Source organism: Hylobates moloch, unplaced genomic scaffold (assembly GCF_009828535.3).
Source record: "Hylobates moloch isolate HMO894 unplaced genomic scaffold, HMol_V3 SCAFFOLD_3, whole genome shotgun sequence".
NCBI lineage: Eukaryota > Metazoa > Chordata > Mammalia > Primates > Hylobatidae > Hylobates > Hylobates moloch.
In genome coordinates, this window is record NW_026652278.1 from 32,203,803 (window position 1) to 32,223,989 (window position 20,187).

A 20,187-nucleotide genomic window follows, 5' to 3' on the forward strand; every position below is an offset into this window, starting at 1 on the left:
CCTCAGCCTCCCAAAGTGGTGGGATTATAGGCGTGAGCCACCTTGCCCGGCTGCTGTTTTTTTAAGTTATTATTAATAATGGCCTTTCCTTCTAGAAAAAGCAAACAAAATATTGCTCATACTAAAAGGGCTCACTTTATTACAGGCAGATCTGTTTTTATACTTTTTTAAAAATGCCTGAAGAATCTTAACAGGAAAATAGGGGTTAAAGTCAACTATTCTACCATATACATTTAAGAAGCATTTAAAGTTACTTTTCCTGAATAAGAACTCTTTTGATTTTTCTATTCACTACATGTAACCGGCTGTCCTGTACATGTATACCTAGAATGTTTTTTTAAATAACTGGGAAAACCATGTCACCTGATTGAAAGTGATGGCTATGACCAGGCCAACGTCAGAGTACTCTTAATATAAGCTCCAGTGCTTAAAGAATGGCAAATCAAAGGTTTTCTGTCTTTTGTTTTGTTGTTGGTAGCTTTTTATTTTAAGTAAGGCTGAATTTCATACCTGTCTAAGTGAATTCTTCTCTGGTATTATCTTCCTAGGGGGTTCGCCATTATTACAGTCTTCTCTCTCTGAGGAATTCTGTGAAAGAAAGTAAGCTTTAATTCAGTTCTCATTATCTTCAATCTTATTCTTTGGGAGTAAACTGGATTACATTTCTAATTCTGTAAGTTACAACATACATATATTTATACAATTATTCACTTGAAGATTTGTATACATGCAGATATACACATATGTAAAAGAAAACATATGCCCATGTATATAAATAATGTAAGGATTTAGATGGGAAGTATTTCATGTATCTTTAAGCATTGTGTAGGAGATCACATTCATTAGATCTCTAGCTTGCACTTTGACACAGGTTGACACTGGATACAAGAAAGTTCCAGCCCACACTTAGCTGATGACAACTAAAACCATGATTATTACCTTTTCTCGATTATAGTAAATGTTTGGTTGGCACAGATCTCCAAGTCTGGGTCCTAAAAATAGTTATTTCTCTTCCCCCTCTTCTCAGATTTGATTTTATTTTCTTTGATAAAAGTAGCATAGGACTTAAAAAAACATTTACTTGGTAGTTTAGGATTAGAGTCCATTCCTTGGCACTGTCACCTCAAACAGCAGCTAGAGGCCCTAAAATGTCAGTGGGGTTTTTATTTTTTACTTATTTATTTATTTATTTATTTATTTATTTATTTATTTATTTATTTATTTTTTTGAGTCAGAGTCTGGCTCTGTCCCCCAGGCTGGAGTGCGGTGGCATCATCTCGGCTCACTGCAAGCTCCGCCTCCTGGGTTCACGCCATTCTCCTGCCTGGGGTTTTTACATACTTAGGAGGGGGAAAAAACAACAATCCAATTGAAAATGAGTTCATAAGTACTAAAAATCTGCTAGTCAATATATGTAAATCACTATCTACAAGGCAAAATACAGAAAATCCAAATTACATATTATTTGAGTTCCATTTTCGGCAACATTAGTAATATTAATAACATTAATATTTAAAACCCTGCAGTTGTGCTGGGTGCGGTGGCTCACACTTGTAATCCCAGCACTTTGGGAGGCCAAGGCGGGCAGATCACCTGAGGTCAGGAGTTTTAGATCAGCCTGGCCAACATGCTGAAACTGTGTCTCTACTAAAAATACAAAATTAGCCAGGTGTGGTGATGGGTGCCTGTAATCTCAGCTACTCGGGAGTCTGAGGCAGGAGAATCGCCTGAACCCAGGAGGCGGAGGTTGCAGTGAGCCAAGATCACGCCGCTGCACTCCAGCCTGAGTGACAGAGCAAGGCTCCATCTCAAAACCACAACAACAAAAAACTTACAGTTAATATATTCTTCACATTACATATAGTCATAACATTCTAACAGGAGAGTTAGTTTATTTGTAGGTTCAGAAATTATTTCTAACAGAGTTTATCTGAAAATTTTCATACAAGCATGAAATTATTAATATACAATCATTACTGTGTTCTAAACCTACATGTAAGTTTCACTTTTTTGGTTTGTATTAGATATTACATTTTGAAAGATACTGAAAGATAAAAAATGTACTGTGTCATTCTGAGGCCCTTTCACCTCTGTGGCTAACACCTGTGTGTCACCTTTAGTAAGCCTGACAGGCCAGTACTCTCATGTGTTTCTTTTGGGCAGAAATATCTTATGAGGTTTAACTTGATATTTTACATTTGTGATGATCCCTTGTAAAAGTCCCTAATATTAAAGAAAAAGCATGCTATCCTACAAAGAAAGGGACAGAGACTCAAGAACTTCAGAGTTCTAACTTCTTTTCCTCCCTGTTTGGAAAAAAAGGAATGGAGATCATCTACCAACAAATGGGGGAAGGATATAATTGAATTAATGACTACAAAGCTTGACAAATGAGGCAACTGGCAATACATGCTATGTAAGAGTATCAAACAAAGAAAGGGAAAGGTCAACATTTACTCCATAACATCAAGTTGTATATTTAACTTTGTTTTTTTTTTAAATGTAAAGATCAATGTTTTAAACACCAAAATTAAATGCCTTATATAATAAAAGCTTAAGCCAGTATCCAATTATAAACTTAGACTTTGCAAGTAACTCTCTTTCAGGTCATGAAATTCCTCCTTCAAATAAATAAAAAAAAAGATCAGATAAACTAAACCTGTTTAATTCAGTGTAAGATCCTGTATTTCAAAATTAATTATGTTTTTTGAAATGTTATCATATAACTTGGAAGCCTAATTACTTTTTGGTGGATGTTTGTCATACCAAAGATACTATAAATCACATTTTTATTCTACAGGTACTTGGGCTGACACACAATTGCTGGCAAACTCCTCCATACTGAATTATAAAGTGAAAAATAGTCATCTCAACCTAACAGCCTGAGTAGTGACTAGCCCATATTCACAATTTTCTTTTTACTGACCCTCTATTTTATCAGATTTAGATGGATAACCACTGGGTGGGTATTATGAAAATGTCTAAAGAATGAAAACACAAAGGGAGCTTAAAGGGTGTTACTAACATAACATAGAACACAGAGCTCCTTAGGAGTTCCTTTCCCCTTTCTATCCCACTAGGGCAAAGAATATTTAAATGGTATTGTTAAAAAAAACTCTTAAACAAAAAAAGGGGGAAAACCCATAAACATTGGTATGTTCTTTTAATACAGATTAGCCCAACACTTTTACTCTGGGCCATCCATCATGAGAAATCAAATCAAACAAAAAATCCAACTTATAATGTTGTTACAAAAAATAGAGGTAGGGACATTAAACAGTCATGATATCAGGAACAAGGATTAGGAACCCTCCTAATACTAAAGGGTAGAAGCAGAATGCCAGTGAATGAGATGACTAGGTCTACAGTCTTGAGGGTAAGGGGTAATGATGAAATAGCCATGTATACCTAGGTAGTCACCTCAATAGTTCTCAAAGCCTGTCCAACATCACCCAGAAGAGCTCAGCAACACAGTTATTTCTTGCATCTTTATCTATGAGGATTCCCAATAAGCTATGTGCATAATTTTCCTAGATCATCAGGCTAAATTATATCCAATAAATTCTTTTTAAAGATAAGTGATTAATATAAGCAAGAATCATCATTGGGTGCTAAAATTAGCAAGTGGGCCTAGTACTGTGGCATGTGCGAGTAATCCCAGCTGCTCAGGAGGTGGAGGCAGAGGGACTGCTTGAGTCCAGGAGTTTGAGAGCAGCCTGGGCATCACAGCAAGACACCATCTCAAAAACCTAAGTAAAATTTAAAACTAGAATAAGTGAGTGAAAGTTTGACAAGTTAACAGGATGGTCACATAATCTCAAAATATTTTTTCTATAAAATGCTTGATAGTTACAATGAAAAAAGAGTAACCTCACAGTGGAGAAATCCAGCAGACGCCACCTTAACATTATGTGCCTTTTGATATGATGTACTGAAAACAGCACATCACTTGTGAGGTATCCTTGTCATAAAATCGACTTGTAAGAAAACATCAGGCTAACCCAAAAATGAGTATTTCATTCCATAAAGTTACTAGTTTGTACCTAAGAAATGTCAAGGCCATGAAATAGACTAAGGAATTGTTTCAGATTAAAGGAAACTAAAGAGGTACAGCACACACTGTTGAGGCAATTGGAAACTTTTTAGTAAGTTCTGTAGGTGAACTAATAACACTGCATCAATATTAATTTCCTGATTGTTTCCCACCATTAAAATTTACATACAGAAAAATTCACCCTTTTTGGTATATAGCTCTGTAAGTTTTGACAAAAACATACAGTCGTATAACACCAGCATTAAAAAATGAAAAATTCCACCACTCCCAAAATTCTCTTGAAATTCTCCTTAATAGTCAACCCTCTCCCCACTGAAAATCACTGATTTGTTGGCTCAATAATTTTTGCCGTTTTCAGAATGTCATATAAATGGAATTATATCATATGTAACCTTTGAATCTGGCTTTTATAACTTAGCATAAAATATCTGAGATCTACTCACGTTGTTGCAAATACCAGTATTTCTTTTCCTTTTATTGCCAAGTAGTATTATCTACTGTATGGATATGCCACGGTTTTGTTTTTTCATTCAATTTCCTGATTTTGATAATTTGTACTGTGATTATTTTTATTAAAATGTCTTTGTTTTTCTGGAAACACGCACTGAAACATCTAGGGGGGATGGAACATTACGTCTGTAACTTTCAAATTGTTCAGAAAAAAACAATACGTAAATGGATGTATGTGCATGTGTATATGTATTTATAAGCAGATATAATACAAATGTGGTAACATGTTAACATTAGGTAAATCTATGTGAAAGGGTGTAAGGAGATCCTTTGTGCTATTCTTTTCATTTGTCTATAAATCTGAAGTTATGTCAAAATAAAAAATTAATTAATTAAATCCATAATAAAATGTTAAGAAATGGGAGAAAAGTTAAGTGAAAAATAAATTTTAAGGGGAAAATTTCATCAAATGTAATTAACGTTATATTCTACTGCTTAACTTTAAACCAACCCTAAGCAAACCTGACTGCTCAGAACAACAGATTCCCAATACTCAGATGGAAAGTTTCATTATAGTAAATAAATTGCAGAATGTGTTTGTAGTCCTTGAGTAATAATAGTCTATGAATAGCATTACAGTAGTCCTCCCTTATCCACAGTTTCACTCACGCAATTTCAGTTACAGTCAACTGAGGTCCTAAAATATTGAATGGAAATTTTTAGAAATAGTTTTCAATTGTGCGCCTTTCTGGTAGCTCTGTCCTGCCCAAGATGTGAATTATCCCTTGGTCCAGTGTATCCACACTGTACATGCTACTCGACCATGAGTCATTGACATTGTCTGCTCCTGACATCCCACCACCAACATCTTCATGGCTCAATAATCCAGGATCACCTGAAGCAGGTAGCATGCTGTCAAAGGGTCAGTAGTAACCTAATGCTGTGTCACAATGCCTAGATCATTTACCTCACTTCATCTCATCACATAGACATTTTATTGTCTCACATCATCATAAGAAGGGTGAGTACAGTACAGTAAGATATTTTGAGAGAGCACATTCATGTAACTTTTATTACAGTGTAGTTATAACTGTTCTATTTTATTCTTATTGTTGTTAATCTCTTACTATGCCTAATTTATAAATTAAACTTTATCATAGGTATATGTCCATAGGAAAAAACACAGTATACATGGAGTTCAGAACTATCTGTGGTTTAGGCATCCACTGGGGAACATACCCCCTATGAATAAGTGGGGACTATAGTATATTAAAATATTTCTGTAAAAGATTCTACTCAACTTGTTACCTTTTATATTAACTCAAATATTTATTTCTTAGCCCAGTGCACAACTTGTTACCTTTTATATTAACTCAAATATTTATTTCTTAGCTCAGTGCTTACTAGCCTAGAATTGAAAGGGCAGAATAAAAGTCTCCCTGACAACTTTGAATTTAACTTCAAACTAGATGCATTTGGGCTGTAACACCTGCAGATACGGTAACAGAGATTTGGGTAGGAAAAGGTCAATAAAGGAAATACTGCTAAAGCTCATGCATTAGACCTCAGGGATGCATTCTGGATAAAATGTTTCCACAACCAACCTGGGTGAATAAAAAAGTAATTATATTTAAAAAGTATCGAGGTGATAAGCTTAAACTGTCTCAAAATCAACACATGTAAATTTAAAGCATTCTTTTACCATCCTCACTCATTTCTAGGTGAGCTCTTTTCCTCCCAACTTTTTTTTTTTTTATCCTAGACTTAAATCCTCAGAGTCAGTTTTTACTGATTCTTTTTTTTTCTTTGAACATATCTAGCTAATTTCCGGTCTACAAACTTTTTCTTTGAATCATCTATGTTAATACATCTGACCCTACTTTTGCATTTCCACTGCTTCTACTCTAGTCCGGACCCACAACACCTCTTACCAGTGCTATTACTATTGAGACAGCCTTCTGACATCCTTGGCTAAATCTATATCTGATATATTCTATACACTAGAGTGGCAATCATCATTCTTTTTTTTTTCTTTTTTTTGAGACAGAGTCTCGTTCTGTCACCCAGGCTGGAGTGCAGTGGTGACCTCGGCTCACTACAACCTCTGCCTCCTGGGTTCAAGTGATTCTCCTGCCTCAGCCTCACGAGTAGCTGGGATTACAGGCATGCGCCACCATGCCCAGCTATTTTTTTTTTTGTATTTTTAGTAGCGACAGGGTTTCACCATATTGGCCAGGCTAGCCTCAAACTCCTGACCTCAAGTGATCCACCCACCTCGGCCTCCCAAAGTCCTGGGATTACAGGCGTGAGCCACCGTGCCCGGCCATTATAATCATCATTCTAAAAAGGTTACTGTCCTGTTCAAAAGCCTTTTATAGCTTTTTGGCAATAACAGGATAAACCCAAACTTCTTAGTACAGCATCCGTAAGACAGCCAACTTAACACTCCATCAAAGTCTCTGTACCATTTACATGACATTATTTATCATTCACCAAAATAAGGAAACTACTCTTTCATCTCTGTGTTTTTGTTAATTCTAGTCCCTCAACATGTAACAGGCTTCTTTCCCAATCTATCTACTAAAAATCCCGATTCAAGAGTCAGCTAAAATGATACCTTCTCTGAGAAGCCTTTGTTTATCCCCTGATGCCCAACCTGCAGTTAGAATTAATTACTCCAAAGAAAAACTTCACTTCCAATTGGCACTTAATTCTTTATATCTCTTTATATCTCTACATGAACATGCTTCCCACCCCACACTACACTGTAAATTCCTTCAAGGCAGGGCCGGTTTCTGTTTCATCTTCTATTTCAGAGGTTCAGCACAAAGCTAGAGAATATAGTGTGAATTTTAAAATGTTTTCTTGTTGGGAGGTAGAGGCAGGAGGATTGCTTGAGTCCAGGAGTTCAAGACCAGCCTGGGTAACACAGCAAGACCCTAGCTCTACAAAAAAAAAAAAAAAAAAAAATTAGCTGGGCATAGTGGCACATGCTTGTAGTCCTAGCTACTCAGGAGGCTAAGGCGGGAAGATCGCTTAAGCCCAGGAGTTTGGGGTGTAATCATGCCATTGTGCTGTAGCCTGGGTGACAGAGTAAGACCCTGTCTCAAAGAAAAAAAAAAAAAAGTTTCTTGGATTGAATATTATTGCCAGGTTAATCTTTCTTAACACTGCTACTGTCACAATGGTCTTTCTCTAAAATATTTGTAGTGGCTCTTTATTTCTATGAAATCAAATATGAAGTTCTAGGCCTGGTTTTCAGGACCATCCAGAATTCCCTACTATATTGCACCAAGTTATTTTCCCCAACACATCTTTTCTGCCCCAGTTAAGCAAGTTTCTTCATAGTCTCACCAACAGGTGATATGATCTTGAAATTTCGGGGCTGAAAGGATTCTTTTTTAAAGACAGGGTCTTGCTCTGTCACATCAGGCTGGAGTGCAATGACATGATCATAGCTCCTTGTAACCTCCAACTCCTGGGCTCAAGTAATCCTCCTGCCTCAGGCTCCTCACTAGCTAAGACTACAGGTGTACACCACTACACCAGGCTAATTTTTCTATTTTTTGTAGAGACGGGGGTTCTCATTATATTACCCAGCTGGTCTCAAACTCACGGCCTCAAGCAATCCTCCCGCCTCAGTTTCCCAAAGTGCTGGGATTACAGGCATGAGCCACTGAGCCTGGCCTGGAAGGATTCTTAACTCCAGTCTAGTTCACTCAACAATTATAAACACAAGAAGATTATCTCATCTATTCAAGTCTTACACATTCTTAAAATGAGGTTTAACTGTCATCTTCTCTAAGAAACCATAAAACTACTCCACCTTACTCTACTGGAAATTCCCTAACTAAATTTTAATCTTGATCCACACAACTGGCACTTAGATAAATGTCTGCACTGTTACTTTCGACTAACCAATAAGATTGAAAGATTACTGGGAAAAGTCTTTGTAGCTCCCTCTACCCACTAACACATTACTTAAGTATACAGATAATAGATGCTCAATGAATAATTGAAACCCTAAACCCACACTGTCCAGCTAGCTTAAAAAAAAGTTTTGTTTTGTTTTGTTTTTAATAGCAGAGGAACTTCAGCGGCAGCCCAACTGCAGTCCTACTGTCCCACTACTTATAATGCCAGTATGATCAGTTAGAACAGCAGTTACAAGCTCTGGCCTGACACATATTTTTGCAAATAAAGTTTAACTGGCCCATAGCCATGCCCATCCATTTACGATTTGTCTGTGGCTGCTTTCACACTACAGTGCAAGAGGTAAGCGGCCACAAGAAGGATCTTATTTCCCACAAAGCCTCAAATATTTATTATCTGTCCCTTTACAGACGAAGTTTGGCAACCCTTAACCAAAGCATTTCTAACTTTGAGGTTGTTTGTATTTTTGACTGTACAATTCAAGAAGTAAAGATGTTTTGATGGTAGCACACAGCAGGTTCATAGCTGGGGCAATATTCTCCATGACCTAGTAAGTGGCTTATTTACTATTTTCAGTTATCTATTTGAACACAACTCCTGACAAAATGGATAATTAAGAGTTGATTATGTAATCAAATAAAAAATTAAACTAATTTACACAGTGATGAAAAGTCAAGCCATTCATAATGACTTACAATAATCTTTGAGTAAGCATCTTGCTCAAGGTTGGATGGTGCAACAGAGCCTGAGCCTATTTGAAGAGACATCTGTTATAAATAAAATAACCAGCTCCAAAGCTACAAGCTAACATTTCCCACCAATGCCACACACTTCACTGGGAGGATTCAAAGGACTCGGTAACTGGGATAATTATATCATTTTAGCAAAGCAGGTAAACTGTGGTGGATTATAACTCTGATTTTCAACACATTTTAAAAATGAAATCATCTGCTCATCATCGTGTAGAATGACAACCCACATGAAGGAAAAAATCTTGAGATCAATTTCTAGTAACTAATTGCAAACACAGTATAGTGAACCTCAATGGTAAATTAGTAATTGGATTAATACTTTTTCCCATTAACTTATTATGTGACTTGGAGCTAATTTAGCCTCCAAATATACATTTACAATTTAAAAAACAGAAATTATTATTTTACAAGGTTAACAGATATCTTAGCTACATGGACAAAATCACTCAAAATCACCTTTCTTCTATGAAAGGTGACATTAAAAAAAAAACACTGTGTGTGTGTTTAAACAAATTTTAATTAATCCTTTTAGGATACAATGGGGAAAACTTAGGTCATTTAAGTTCAGAAGCTGTTCGGAAAATCCTATTCAAGGATTCATTTTAGGGAGGACCTAAAGTGTCCTCCCAAGATATTCTCTGGCATGTTTTCATGCACATTGCTTCTCCAGCATGTTTATCATTTGACATACTCTATTAAACCACAACCACATCAAGGCCTCCCTATACTGCTAAACTCAAGAGATCCACCAGTTAAGGTTTTCAAGGAGTGCTCTTTTCTAGTAATATACCAATTCCAAGCACAGTGCTAACAACTAGATAGAATGGACAACATTCTCTGGGACAACCAAAGAGGACTTCCATTAGCACTGCCTTACTCCCCGTGACAGAAGTCAAAAAACTGCCAAGCAGGCTTTTTCCCCCCCACACTGTCCGACACTAATCATAAAACACTACAGATGCATCCTTTCTCAAAATGCAGAGGGATTGTGTATATTTGCAAAGAACAACTATTTTTTATGCTTCCAAATTCTTAATCCTGTTTGGAGCTGTCAGTGGGGGTTAATGGAAGCCTTGGATAGGAGAATTCCAATCTGGTTGGCAGATGGATAGGTTGGTTATAGCTGCATAACTATGTCTTGCCTGCAGGCACAATTCAGAACACTGTTAAAGCAATATAAAGTCTCTGTCAAGCTGAACCATTTGGATCAGTAGCAAGGAGAAATAATAATAAAAAAAGTTCATTTCTGGGCCTTGTGCATTTATGCTAGTATGCAGAAACTGATTAATTGTCATAGTGCACTGGTCTTCTATACCTCAGATTTCTACTTCTGGAGTAGATTTTGCATGCTAATATAATCATTCTCCCTCTTGAGACATTAGCAAATAATCAAATGAAAAACAGGATCATAATTTACTGAGATTCGAGCAATTCTCTATGCAAATTTGACTTGTTATTGCTGCTGCCTCGTTAATCTGAATGCCTTTGACAAACTCCTTTGATTTATGAACTTGTGACAACTCCAATGTGTATATATTTTGCTAGATTGACATTATCATTAAGAGTGGGTGGACTGAGCTCACATGAATGGCTGATTTTATTCGCTGGTGTCTGCTGCTCAACAGCTGAGCATCTCCTCCTCACAAAGCCCCTGAGCGGCAGGCTCTTCCCATCTTCCCATCCATTCATCATCTCGATGTTAATTGGCCCAGGCTTTAAGCAAATTTTCAACACGATTTAAAGGCACGATGACACTGATTACTGACCCTCTGCCATACGGTGCCTATTGATTAACCTGACAGAGATGATAAGCTTGAGGGAAACTAGGTGTGTGGGGACCTCAGGGGGAAAAATATATTGTCTATGCAGGCAAACACTTGTCATTACCTCACAAGCCAGAATTTGCACAGCACACATTCTTAAAACACACTACTGCTTTAACACCTACAGCTAACACAGAAAGTGCTTTCTGTATTCAGAGATTACAGATATGTCAAAGCGCATGACACATTCAGTATTTAGAAGAACTCCCTAGATAGATGGCTGCCTTTCAACCAATTATGCTTGTTCTGGCTGATGTATCTAATTTAGGTTAAATTCGAAGAAAGTAACTGGGTGGCGTGGTAATGCTGTATCAGAAAAAAATAAGAATGAGAAAAATCAGATTCTTCAAAATAGAGGAAGGAAGAAAGGAAGGATTAAAATTATTTGCTGCCATTCTACCACTATTAAAAGTCGAAGTACTCTTAAAGAGGAAGAAAACATCAACCTGCTTATACGAATTTTGTTTTCTGTTCTTTTAATACTGCTATCTGATTACAACTGTCAAACTATTCCTGGCACAGAAATTATACCCACAACTGAATTATTTTTAAATAAAGTAATATTTTAAGTCTAATAAACATTCCCTTTAAATTCTTGCTTGCCCATTTTTCAACAACTGCTGTGCAAACTGCTATACTTAGGAAAACTGCAGGATCTTTGACATTAAGCTTCATAAAAACTAAATGTTTCATTATCAAAGAAAAAAATGAAAGTTCATAATTAATAGTTACTGAGCACATATATTAGTAACAAACAGAAATCTGCCTTAAAATATTGCTAGGTCTGCGAATTTACACAATGTCATGCAGCACCCACTATCAGGGATCAGACAGAAAACATCTTTAGACAGGATCAGTTATTATCTAAAACAAAGCCAACAAATATCCTCCCTCTGGCCACACATATCACCTTGTTTACTTACGAGTCCTGGGGGGACAGCCAATATACAATTTTATACACGAAGATTTTGGGGCAGCACTAACAGTTATTTCAAAGCTAAAATAATAGAAAACTGAACAACCCGGCTGTAGCACCTATTACAGTGACATGGGCTGTTAATGTAAGAGATCAAATGTTTTTCAAGTCAAACAGCATTGGTGCCTGTTACACTGGAACATGTAGCTTACTCCCTAAAAGCTGCCTCCTGCTCTTTTAAGATAAACAAGCTCAACTAAGCACTGAGATACTCTGATAAGAAGGATAGAAGAGATGAACTGCACCAGGGAGTGACAAGGCAAGGGCATGAATGAGCAGTGTTGCTTTCTGTTAACTTTCAAGTCACTGAAAATATCACAATACAACATTTTAATATTTCACCATTAACTAAAAGTCTAGCTATAGGAGAAAGACAAATTTGTAGCAATAAATATGGGGACCAAAAAAGGGGGGGCTAAAACAGTTATCTGTTTTGTGAATAGGAGCGATATTACACAGCTGTCTGAACACAGTCAGCTTTGTGACTTCTTAATCAAAGGTTTGAACATCAAATTAGCAATGACTATGAGTATATAAAAGAGTTTGTAATTATGTTAATATGCTCCACATCCGAAGTAATAGTCCATTTAAACTTAAAGGTTTTTTTTTTGGCTCTAAAGCCTTGATTTAAAAACAAACAAAAAAAACACTTTCTACCTTACCCTTTCGAGTAGTTTTTTTTTTTTTTTACATTTTTATCGTGCTTAATGTACGAATGCAATTACAAAACTACATCTATTTATTAAAATGTGGGTTAATATTTTAAAATCCCAAACAGGCTTGCAAAGCAGGCATCTTACACTACTGTAGGTTGTGTTTTTCATGACGGAACTAAAAGGACAACCATTCTTTCACGGAAAAAAAAAAGCAATTCACACATATGTTTACACTGTTCAAAATGCAACAACAATGTACAAAGCAGCGAAATAAGCAAGGCAAAATGAATTAAAATTCACCAGGGGGATTTAAGATAGAAACACATACATAATAAAAAGCCAAGCATATGTATCATGTAAACCAAAATATAACTAGCTTAACTTACCTTTTACCTTTAAATCCATGGGAATCTTTTAAAAAACTGCTTTCCTCTTTAAGACATTACCTTCACGATTATGTGTTTTGGACAGATTTTTTTGTGCCATGATTTTCTTTGCTGCCATGTTTACAACAATATTTCATCCAGAGATCCTCTGCATATAGTTTTGTGTAAATTAAGAGGCAAATATTTGCTTCTACTAATAAGGACATCTGGTTATTTTTGTAACTCAAAGACCTCTGTACATTTTCTTATGTAGTTTTTTTTATCAAAATAGGACTGAGAACTATAGAACCATCAGGATGTATGACAAAATTCTTTCTCTCTGACGAATTTTTCTTTTTCTGTCATCCTTGTTTTCTGGTTTTTTGTTTCTTTTTGCTAAATGACTTTCATCTCCTTGGATATCTTCCTTGCTTTGGTGTTACCATTTTATTACAATTCAACAATATCTTGAAAGAAATTTAAGATTCCTTTAAACTTAATAAAAGCTAATATCCCGAGATGTAAAACCATCCCAAGTAAATAAATTACATTTTTGAAAGCTAGATTGGGCTAGATTAAAATCTGTGTTTAGGTGTATATCTCTAATATGGACTGGTCTTGTTTAATCATTTTTTTCCTAATTAAGAAATTATTATATAGGCTTATTATTATACTGTGTCCTTCCCCACTAATGATACTGCCTTAATGTCTCTTTGGGTCTTTAAAATTACAAATACTATTCCTCTCACTTATTTCTATAAATTTTTGGTTCCCAAGGCTAAAAAACATGTCTCAGCATAGATATTGAAGGGTATGCCTTAAAGAAAAGTAACACATAGGGAGAAAAAAAAAATCATATACCATACATTATATCCCTTGCTTTCCTCTTAAAATGGTAAGTAGACTAATTATACTCCTTATTTGGGATACTTGAGTTTAATCTGTAACTTTTGCTGTAAATCCTGCTTTCCATTTTCTGTTCACCTCCCCTACAGAAATGAAAAAACTAGAATGAGAGAAAATATGTTTTTAAACAGAAAACAGCAAATATAACTCAGATTAACTGCATTCTCATGGGTCTCTAAGTAGCCAGACCCTAAGGTAGTATTGGCCTAAGGATTTAAAATTTGAGTGAGAAGTCTTCTATTTCTGAAGGGTCAAAGGTTATAAACACCAATTCATGTCTTCAATTTTTCATTTGTTAACATCACCAAACAACAAAATGAAAATAAAACCAAAACAGATTAGCTTGGAGTTCTACCAGAGGTAATTTAATAAATTTATTGGGAAGGATGGCTAATTTTACTGCTCCAGGGATAAACAACCTTGTTGGGTTTCTGTTGTTGTTGTTGTTTTAAAGCAATGCTCTTTGATGTGTAAGTAACAAATTTTTAAAAGATGTTTTTTCTCCAATAGAAGGAACTGCCTTTTTCTATAGCAATGCAAATAGTTTCTACTTAAAGAATATCAAAATTATTTCTCTTAAGCCTAAGGTCTTAAGTTATTGAAATGCTAGAGAATGGCTGTATACCTCTAATCTACCATTTTGCTAACTTTACAGAATTTTGTGCGTTTCTGACAAATCCTACAATTAATTTGATTATGCTGCCATTACTTTCCACACCGTAACTATCTTCGATTTAAAGAATCACAAGAAATGTACATTTTCTTTTCTCAAATTATCCCACAAGTCACTAAATTATAGAAAATTTTACTATCATTTAGCAGAAATTTTTTTTTTTTTTTTTTGAGACGGAGTCTCACTCTGTCACCCAGGCTGGAGTGCAGTGGCGCAATCTCAGCTCACTGCAAGCTCCGCCTCCCGGGTTCACGCCATTCTCCTGCCTCAGCCTCTCCGAGTAGCTGGGACTACAGGCGCCCGCCACCACGCCCAGCTAATTTTTTGTATTTTTAGTAGGGACGGGGTTTCACCGTGGTCTCGATCTCCTGACCTCGTGATCCGCCCGCCTTGGCCTCCCAAAGTGCTGGGATTACAAGCGTGAGCCACCGTGCCCGGCTGAAATTGTTTTTTTTTTTTTTTGGAAATATTAATAATACTTGGTTGATTAAAGAAAAAAATAAGTGATAAACAATAAAAATGTTTCCAAATTATTCTGTCTTTGACCAGAACCTAATTTTAAAGTGGCCTTTTAATAACAGTTGTAGCACTGAAATTCAAATTGGGCTAATTTTAATAAATGACATTTTAAAATTTGTTATTAGCTATCATCAATGGCATTTTGTTATTATTACTAATCTCTGTTACTATAATTACTATTAGTAATTAATAATATACTAATATTTGTTATAGCTATCATCAATAGCAGTTGTTGCATTATGGAATGGAAAATACCACTACAGAGTTTGGTAATAGATAATTGGTTTGACAGGTATCAAACATTAATTTTAATATCATAGTAGTTGTTCTTACAGTACAGAATTAGTGAATACCATAACAGGTAATTGTGCTATTAAAGTATCTCCTGCCAAAATACCCTCTTGTGGAAACCAATGTATAATGCATCTTTTGCTCCTATATACAATGAAGGAATAGTTGACTTCAAAACCAGTTGCATATCACTGCTGTACAAAGGACATTCTGGGTAGTGGTCAGTAAAGAAAGCATGGCCATTTCTAAATGCCAGTGGTTCCCAACATCTCCTTTCTTTCTGAGTGGAATCAAGTCTGAGAGCACTGACTTGTGGGTCACTCGACCCACAAGGGCCTGGATAGGTTTCAAGAATAACAGAGGTCGTGTAATTGCCAAAAGAGCATTAGCCACTCAATCATAATGGATAATTAAATGACCTACATGATTCCTGAAATAGCTGCTCTATATTTGGTCTATTACTTGTGTCCCTCAAGATAAGCTACTCGTCTGGTCTGCCTTGACCCGCAAAAGTCCAACCTGCGCCCGAACACTAGATGCATGCTTCTATTGCTTTGTAACCGGCCCCCCCACCCCCCACAGTATTCATGCCCCAGACTCTGCTTTCAAGAGGACACACATAAAAAATCAATCTTGTATCCTTCTCCCTATTGTGCTCTCTGGAATACAAATGACTAAAGCAAAGAAAAAAATTAGTAAATTCCTGGTTTAGGTCTTTGGGGGACAGAGGGAAGAAACATAAGAACTACAAAGAAGGAAAGTCATGGTTAATTTTTTTTTTAAAGTTTTGCTCATATGCATTCAATGAATTTTTACATTCCAGTACAAAGCTAGTCAGGGATTTTTTGTGGGCAGCAAGTCATTAAAACTCCAGTTGCCTAGACCGCATTTTTGATGGTGTTGAATATTGGAATCTTTCCTGGCCTAATTTTTTAGTCCATACAGAAAGCAAAGTGTCTCTCAACAAAATGAAATATACACAGCATCAACTGTTTATATAATAGCAGTAGCCAAAAAAGCAAGAATCTGTAATGCCTCAAATTTTCATCTCTCTGAATAGTGCAACAGTCTCACTATAATTCTTAGTCACAATTACAACCAAATAGAAGCCAGGTATATCAAGTAGCAAAAAACATACTGGATAATTTGCTTCTTTGGGAGGAAAAGGTCTGCCTTTGGCCCTAGAGGTAGCTGCACATCTAGCAAACACTACAGAAAAAGGCAAGAGACAAGTAACCAAAGACAACCTCACAATAATGGCAAGGGACACAGGATGTGAGGGACAAAAGAGCTCACATTTAGAATACCTTAGAGGCTAGTAGGATTTTTCTGTTTCCACAGGAAATTATGTAGCTTGAGGCTACTGGCTATCCTGACCTCTTACTAGTACATGGATGGCTTATTAAACCTAGAACATATCTGTTTTAGTTAACTTCTGAGCAGGGAGGGGGTTGGGGAGGTGGGGAGGAAAGAGAACAAAATGTACTTAAATGCTGAACTTTTTCTCCAGGCTGAATGCCTTTCATCCAATAAGACATTCAAAGCAGTGACCCAGCAAATGGATTGAAAAAGCAATCTTCCGTCCCAGTGCCACATTATCATTCCTATTCAGTATTCTCCATGAGATATCTCAATCAGCTGTGTGTAAGTGACAACGCAGCCCATTGCTGGGTTAATTAAACATTTGACTTTAACACCCTCCCCGTCATTAAGCAAATGAAAGCAGATAATTCAAACTGCACTTCATCCTCAGGGTACACAACACACATGTCAAAATTAAGAGAGTCCAAGGCCTCTGGGGAATTCTGTTGGGGCTATAATCAGTTTAAATCTTATCTGGTTTATCAATTATTCTATTGATTAAACCAAAGCGATTATACACAACTCCTCTGCCACATGGGATTGATGTCAGTAGAGCAAGAAAATGACTCCAGGAGGTTCCAAACTGATTTAAAAAGAGACCAACAGACAGACCGATAATAGTCGATTATTACATACCAGTGATCCATATACTGAAGAGTTGATTCTTAGTTTCAGGCGGGTGAAGTGAACTGTTTCCAATCACTGTGTCCCTGCGCTATACCTCACAGTTGGCTTGAGTAAATTTATGTCTTGAAAGATCAACATATTTTCTGATTTAAACAGAAGCTACCATGCTCAGCAGTTGAAATATATTTTATAGATACTGACCCTAAGCTCTAACAGAGAGAATCTCAAATAGGGAAAACTAAAATTTTTTTCTAATCTTCTTACCTGTATGCATGTGACCAGTAAGATGCAGGAATGAAAAGGGACATATTTGAGAGCTGATACTCCTACAAATATACAATCAGCTATTCCAATGTCCAAAAACACCACTATTCTTGAAAAACAGAATCTAAGAAATCAGAAAGATCCTACCAGAGTCCTGACTCCTTTTATTAATTCCAAGGGCACCATCTTCAATGCCATTAATAACACTGAAAATATATAGTTGTATCTTCAAATGAAATGTCGATAACTAAACCCTAACATATCGAGTTTCTACCAGAAATTTGTAACCACAATTTAGTTACACTCCTGCCCCATTCATTGTGTAATATCTTTCAAATGTCTAGAACCCCTATAACCTCTAGGCCATGCCCTACTATATATGAGAAAACCACTAATAAAACCTACTAACAAAATGAGGGAGGGTGGTTAGACTACTCCACACCTGAAATCTGTGCACTTACAGCCATGCTCTTGAGAAAGGAAATTTGTTCACTGCTATGCTGGCACCACACGTGCATTCAACCATAATTTAACTTATCTCCTTCAGATTTTTTGTTTTCAGGCGGACTAAGTAAGAAACTTGCATTAGCATGCTGTATTCTACACTCACCACTAGAAATACTGAGGGTGCTATTTGTAATTGTATTCTTTTTAAGAGGTTTATTCTCTGCAGCTGTTTTCTGCTTGCAGTGTATTTTGTGTAATCAGCACATCATCATAAATACATTGGCTGTTCCCCTGAGGGTAGCTGTCAGTGTTTAATTTACAGAACAACCTGGCCAATGTGAATTTTAACACTACAGCACTATGGCAAGGAGTTACCACACTCTGAAAAACAGGTTTCCATGAATTTTTATATCAAGAGCTGGTCCCAGGACAATTTAGGTTCTAGAAACAGATTGTTTAAAGAAGCACTTTATACCTTGTATGCAATAGACTCTTTCTCAGTTATAGCCTCAGTAGAAGCCCCAAACTAACTATCAAATCACCAGTGGGAACTACCAGTTCTGAAGACAACAAGGACCGAAAATCTATGATCAACCAGTAGGAGGCATTGTAACAAATATTATCATCTCTTTTTAAGCTACATGTAGAGCTATCACAAACATCACTGTTCCCTTAGAAGGTATGTAAAGGCAGAGAGAAAACCATTTAAGACACAAACTAGTCTGAAATATACCTTATCACTTTTTTGCTGAGATGAGATATATCTGATATGAACATAAGTATACCATTTCCTTAGGACTACTACTAAGCCAGACTTCTAGCTCAATAAATCAGAAAAAAATACATATGACTAATGGTTAACACCAGTAATTATATGCATAGTGACTGGTATATAAGTACTTAATACATGTATAATAAATAACTATAAGCTCCTTGAGGATAGGTTCTGAATCTTAATTTATGCCCAATACTTTGTACAGTAATTGGCAAATAAAAGGTACTCTATGTGAATAGAATCGGAGTTGTGGCTAGTTGTGAATGGCCATGTTATTTGTAAAGCCTTACATCTACTTGATCTCAAAAGGATTTTCTAAATCAGTAAAATCTCCCTAAGGACAATATAAAAAGTACAAATTATAGTCATTTTAGTGAGAGCTATTCATACAAGAAATCTAAGTACCTCAATCTCACAATGAAAAATTAGCCTACAAAATAATGGCATATTCAAACATTTTAATAATGAAGATTACATAGAAGAAATTAAAACTTTTCTATGCTATATACTTGTTTCTGTATCTTTAATATGATCAAATGGAAAGTGATCGTTTTAAATGCTCAGAATGGTAACCAACAGCACTTTTCTATTACTTAAGTGGTTTTGTATGCACACATACACATTCTATAAATCAAGTGATTATACATATGTATTTTTCTGTTAAGGGCCATTTTTACAAGTTAGAATGCCTAAAGTTAAACTGAATCAAAATATATTTCATGTTGAGTTGTCCTCAGTGTATTTGCTTTTAATGTTGCGCAGGACTACATTTGCATGATGTTTTACAAAAATCAGTAAATTGTGAGTAAGATTCTTTTTTTCTTTTAAAGGAACAAAATAACTGACTTCACTTAGGAGGGTTTAAAACTTGCTCAAATTTGTAATCAAGTTAATTTTTTAAACTATTAAGTAGAACAACAGAGGCCGGGCATGGTGGCTCATGCTTGTTATCCCAGTACTTTGGGAGGCTGAGGCGGGCGGATCACGAGGTCAGGAGATGCAGACCATCTTGGCTAACAAAGTGAAATCCCGTCTCTACTAAAAATACAAAAAAATTAGCCAGGCATGGTGGTAGGTGCCTGTAGTCCCAGCGACTCCGGAGGCTGAGGCAGGGGAATGGCGTGAAGGGAGGCAGAGCTTGCAGTGAGCCGAGATGGTACCACCCTGGGTGACAGAGTGAGACTCCGTCTCAAAAAAAAAGAACAAGTGAGATCTGTACAACTTACTTTGATAATGCTATAATTAATACAAGCATAATCATATACAAGCAAAATCTGGTAACACCTTATTTCTAACAACCAGGAAAAAAATTGT

General features: G+C 36.2%; 1 protein-coding gene across 10 annotated transcripts in view; it reads right to left on the reverse strand.

The window, feature by feature from the left end:
* Window positions 1-20,187, reverse strand: part of BTRC (beta-transducin repeat containing E3 ubiquitin protein ligase) — a 225,697-nt gene that overhangs the window by 117,085 nt on the left and 88,425 nt on the right. For 8 of the 10 annotated variants that reach the window (XM_032179735.2, XM_032179754.2, XM_058436077.1 and 5 more), the window contains one exon: window positions 511-588. In XM_032179735.2, the coding sequence (XP_032035626.1) occupies window positions 511-588 (78 nt within the window). Of the gene's footprint in view, window positions 1-510; window positions 589-4,497; window positions 4,515-5,173; window positions 5,319-20,187 lie in introns of those variants that run through there. The other 2 variants (XM_058436079.1, XM_058436080.1) reach the window with 2 other exon arrangements.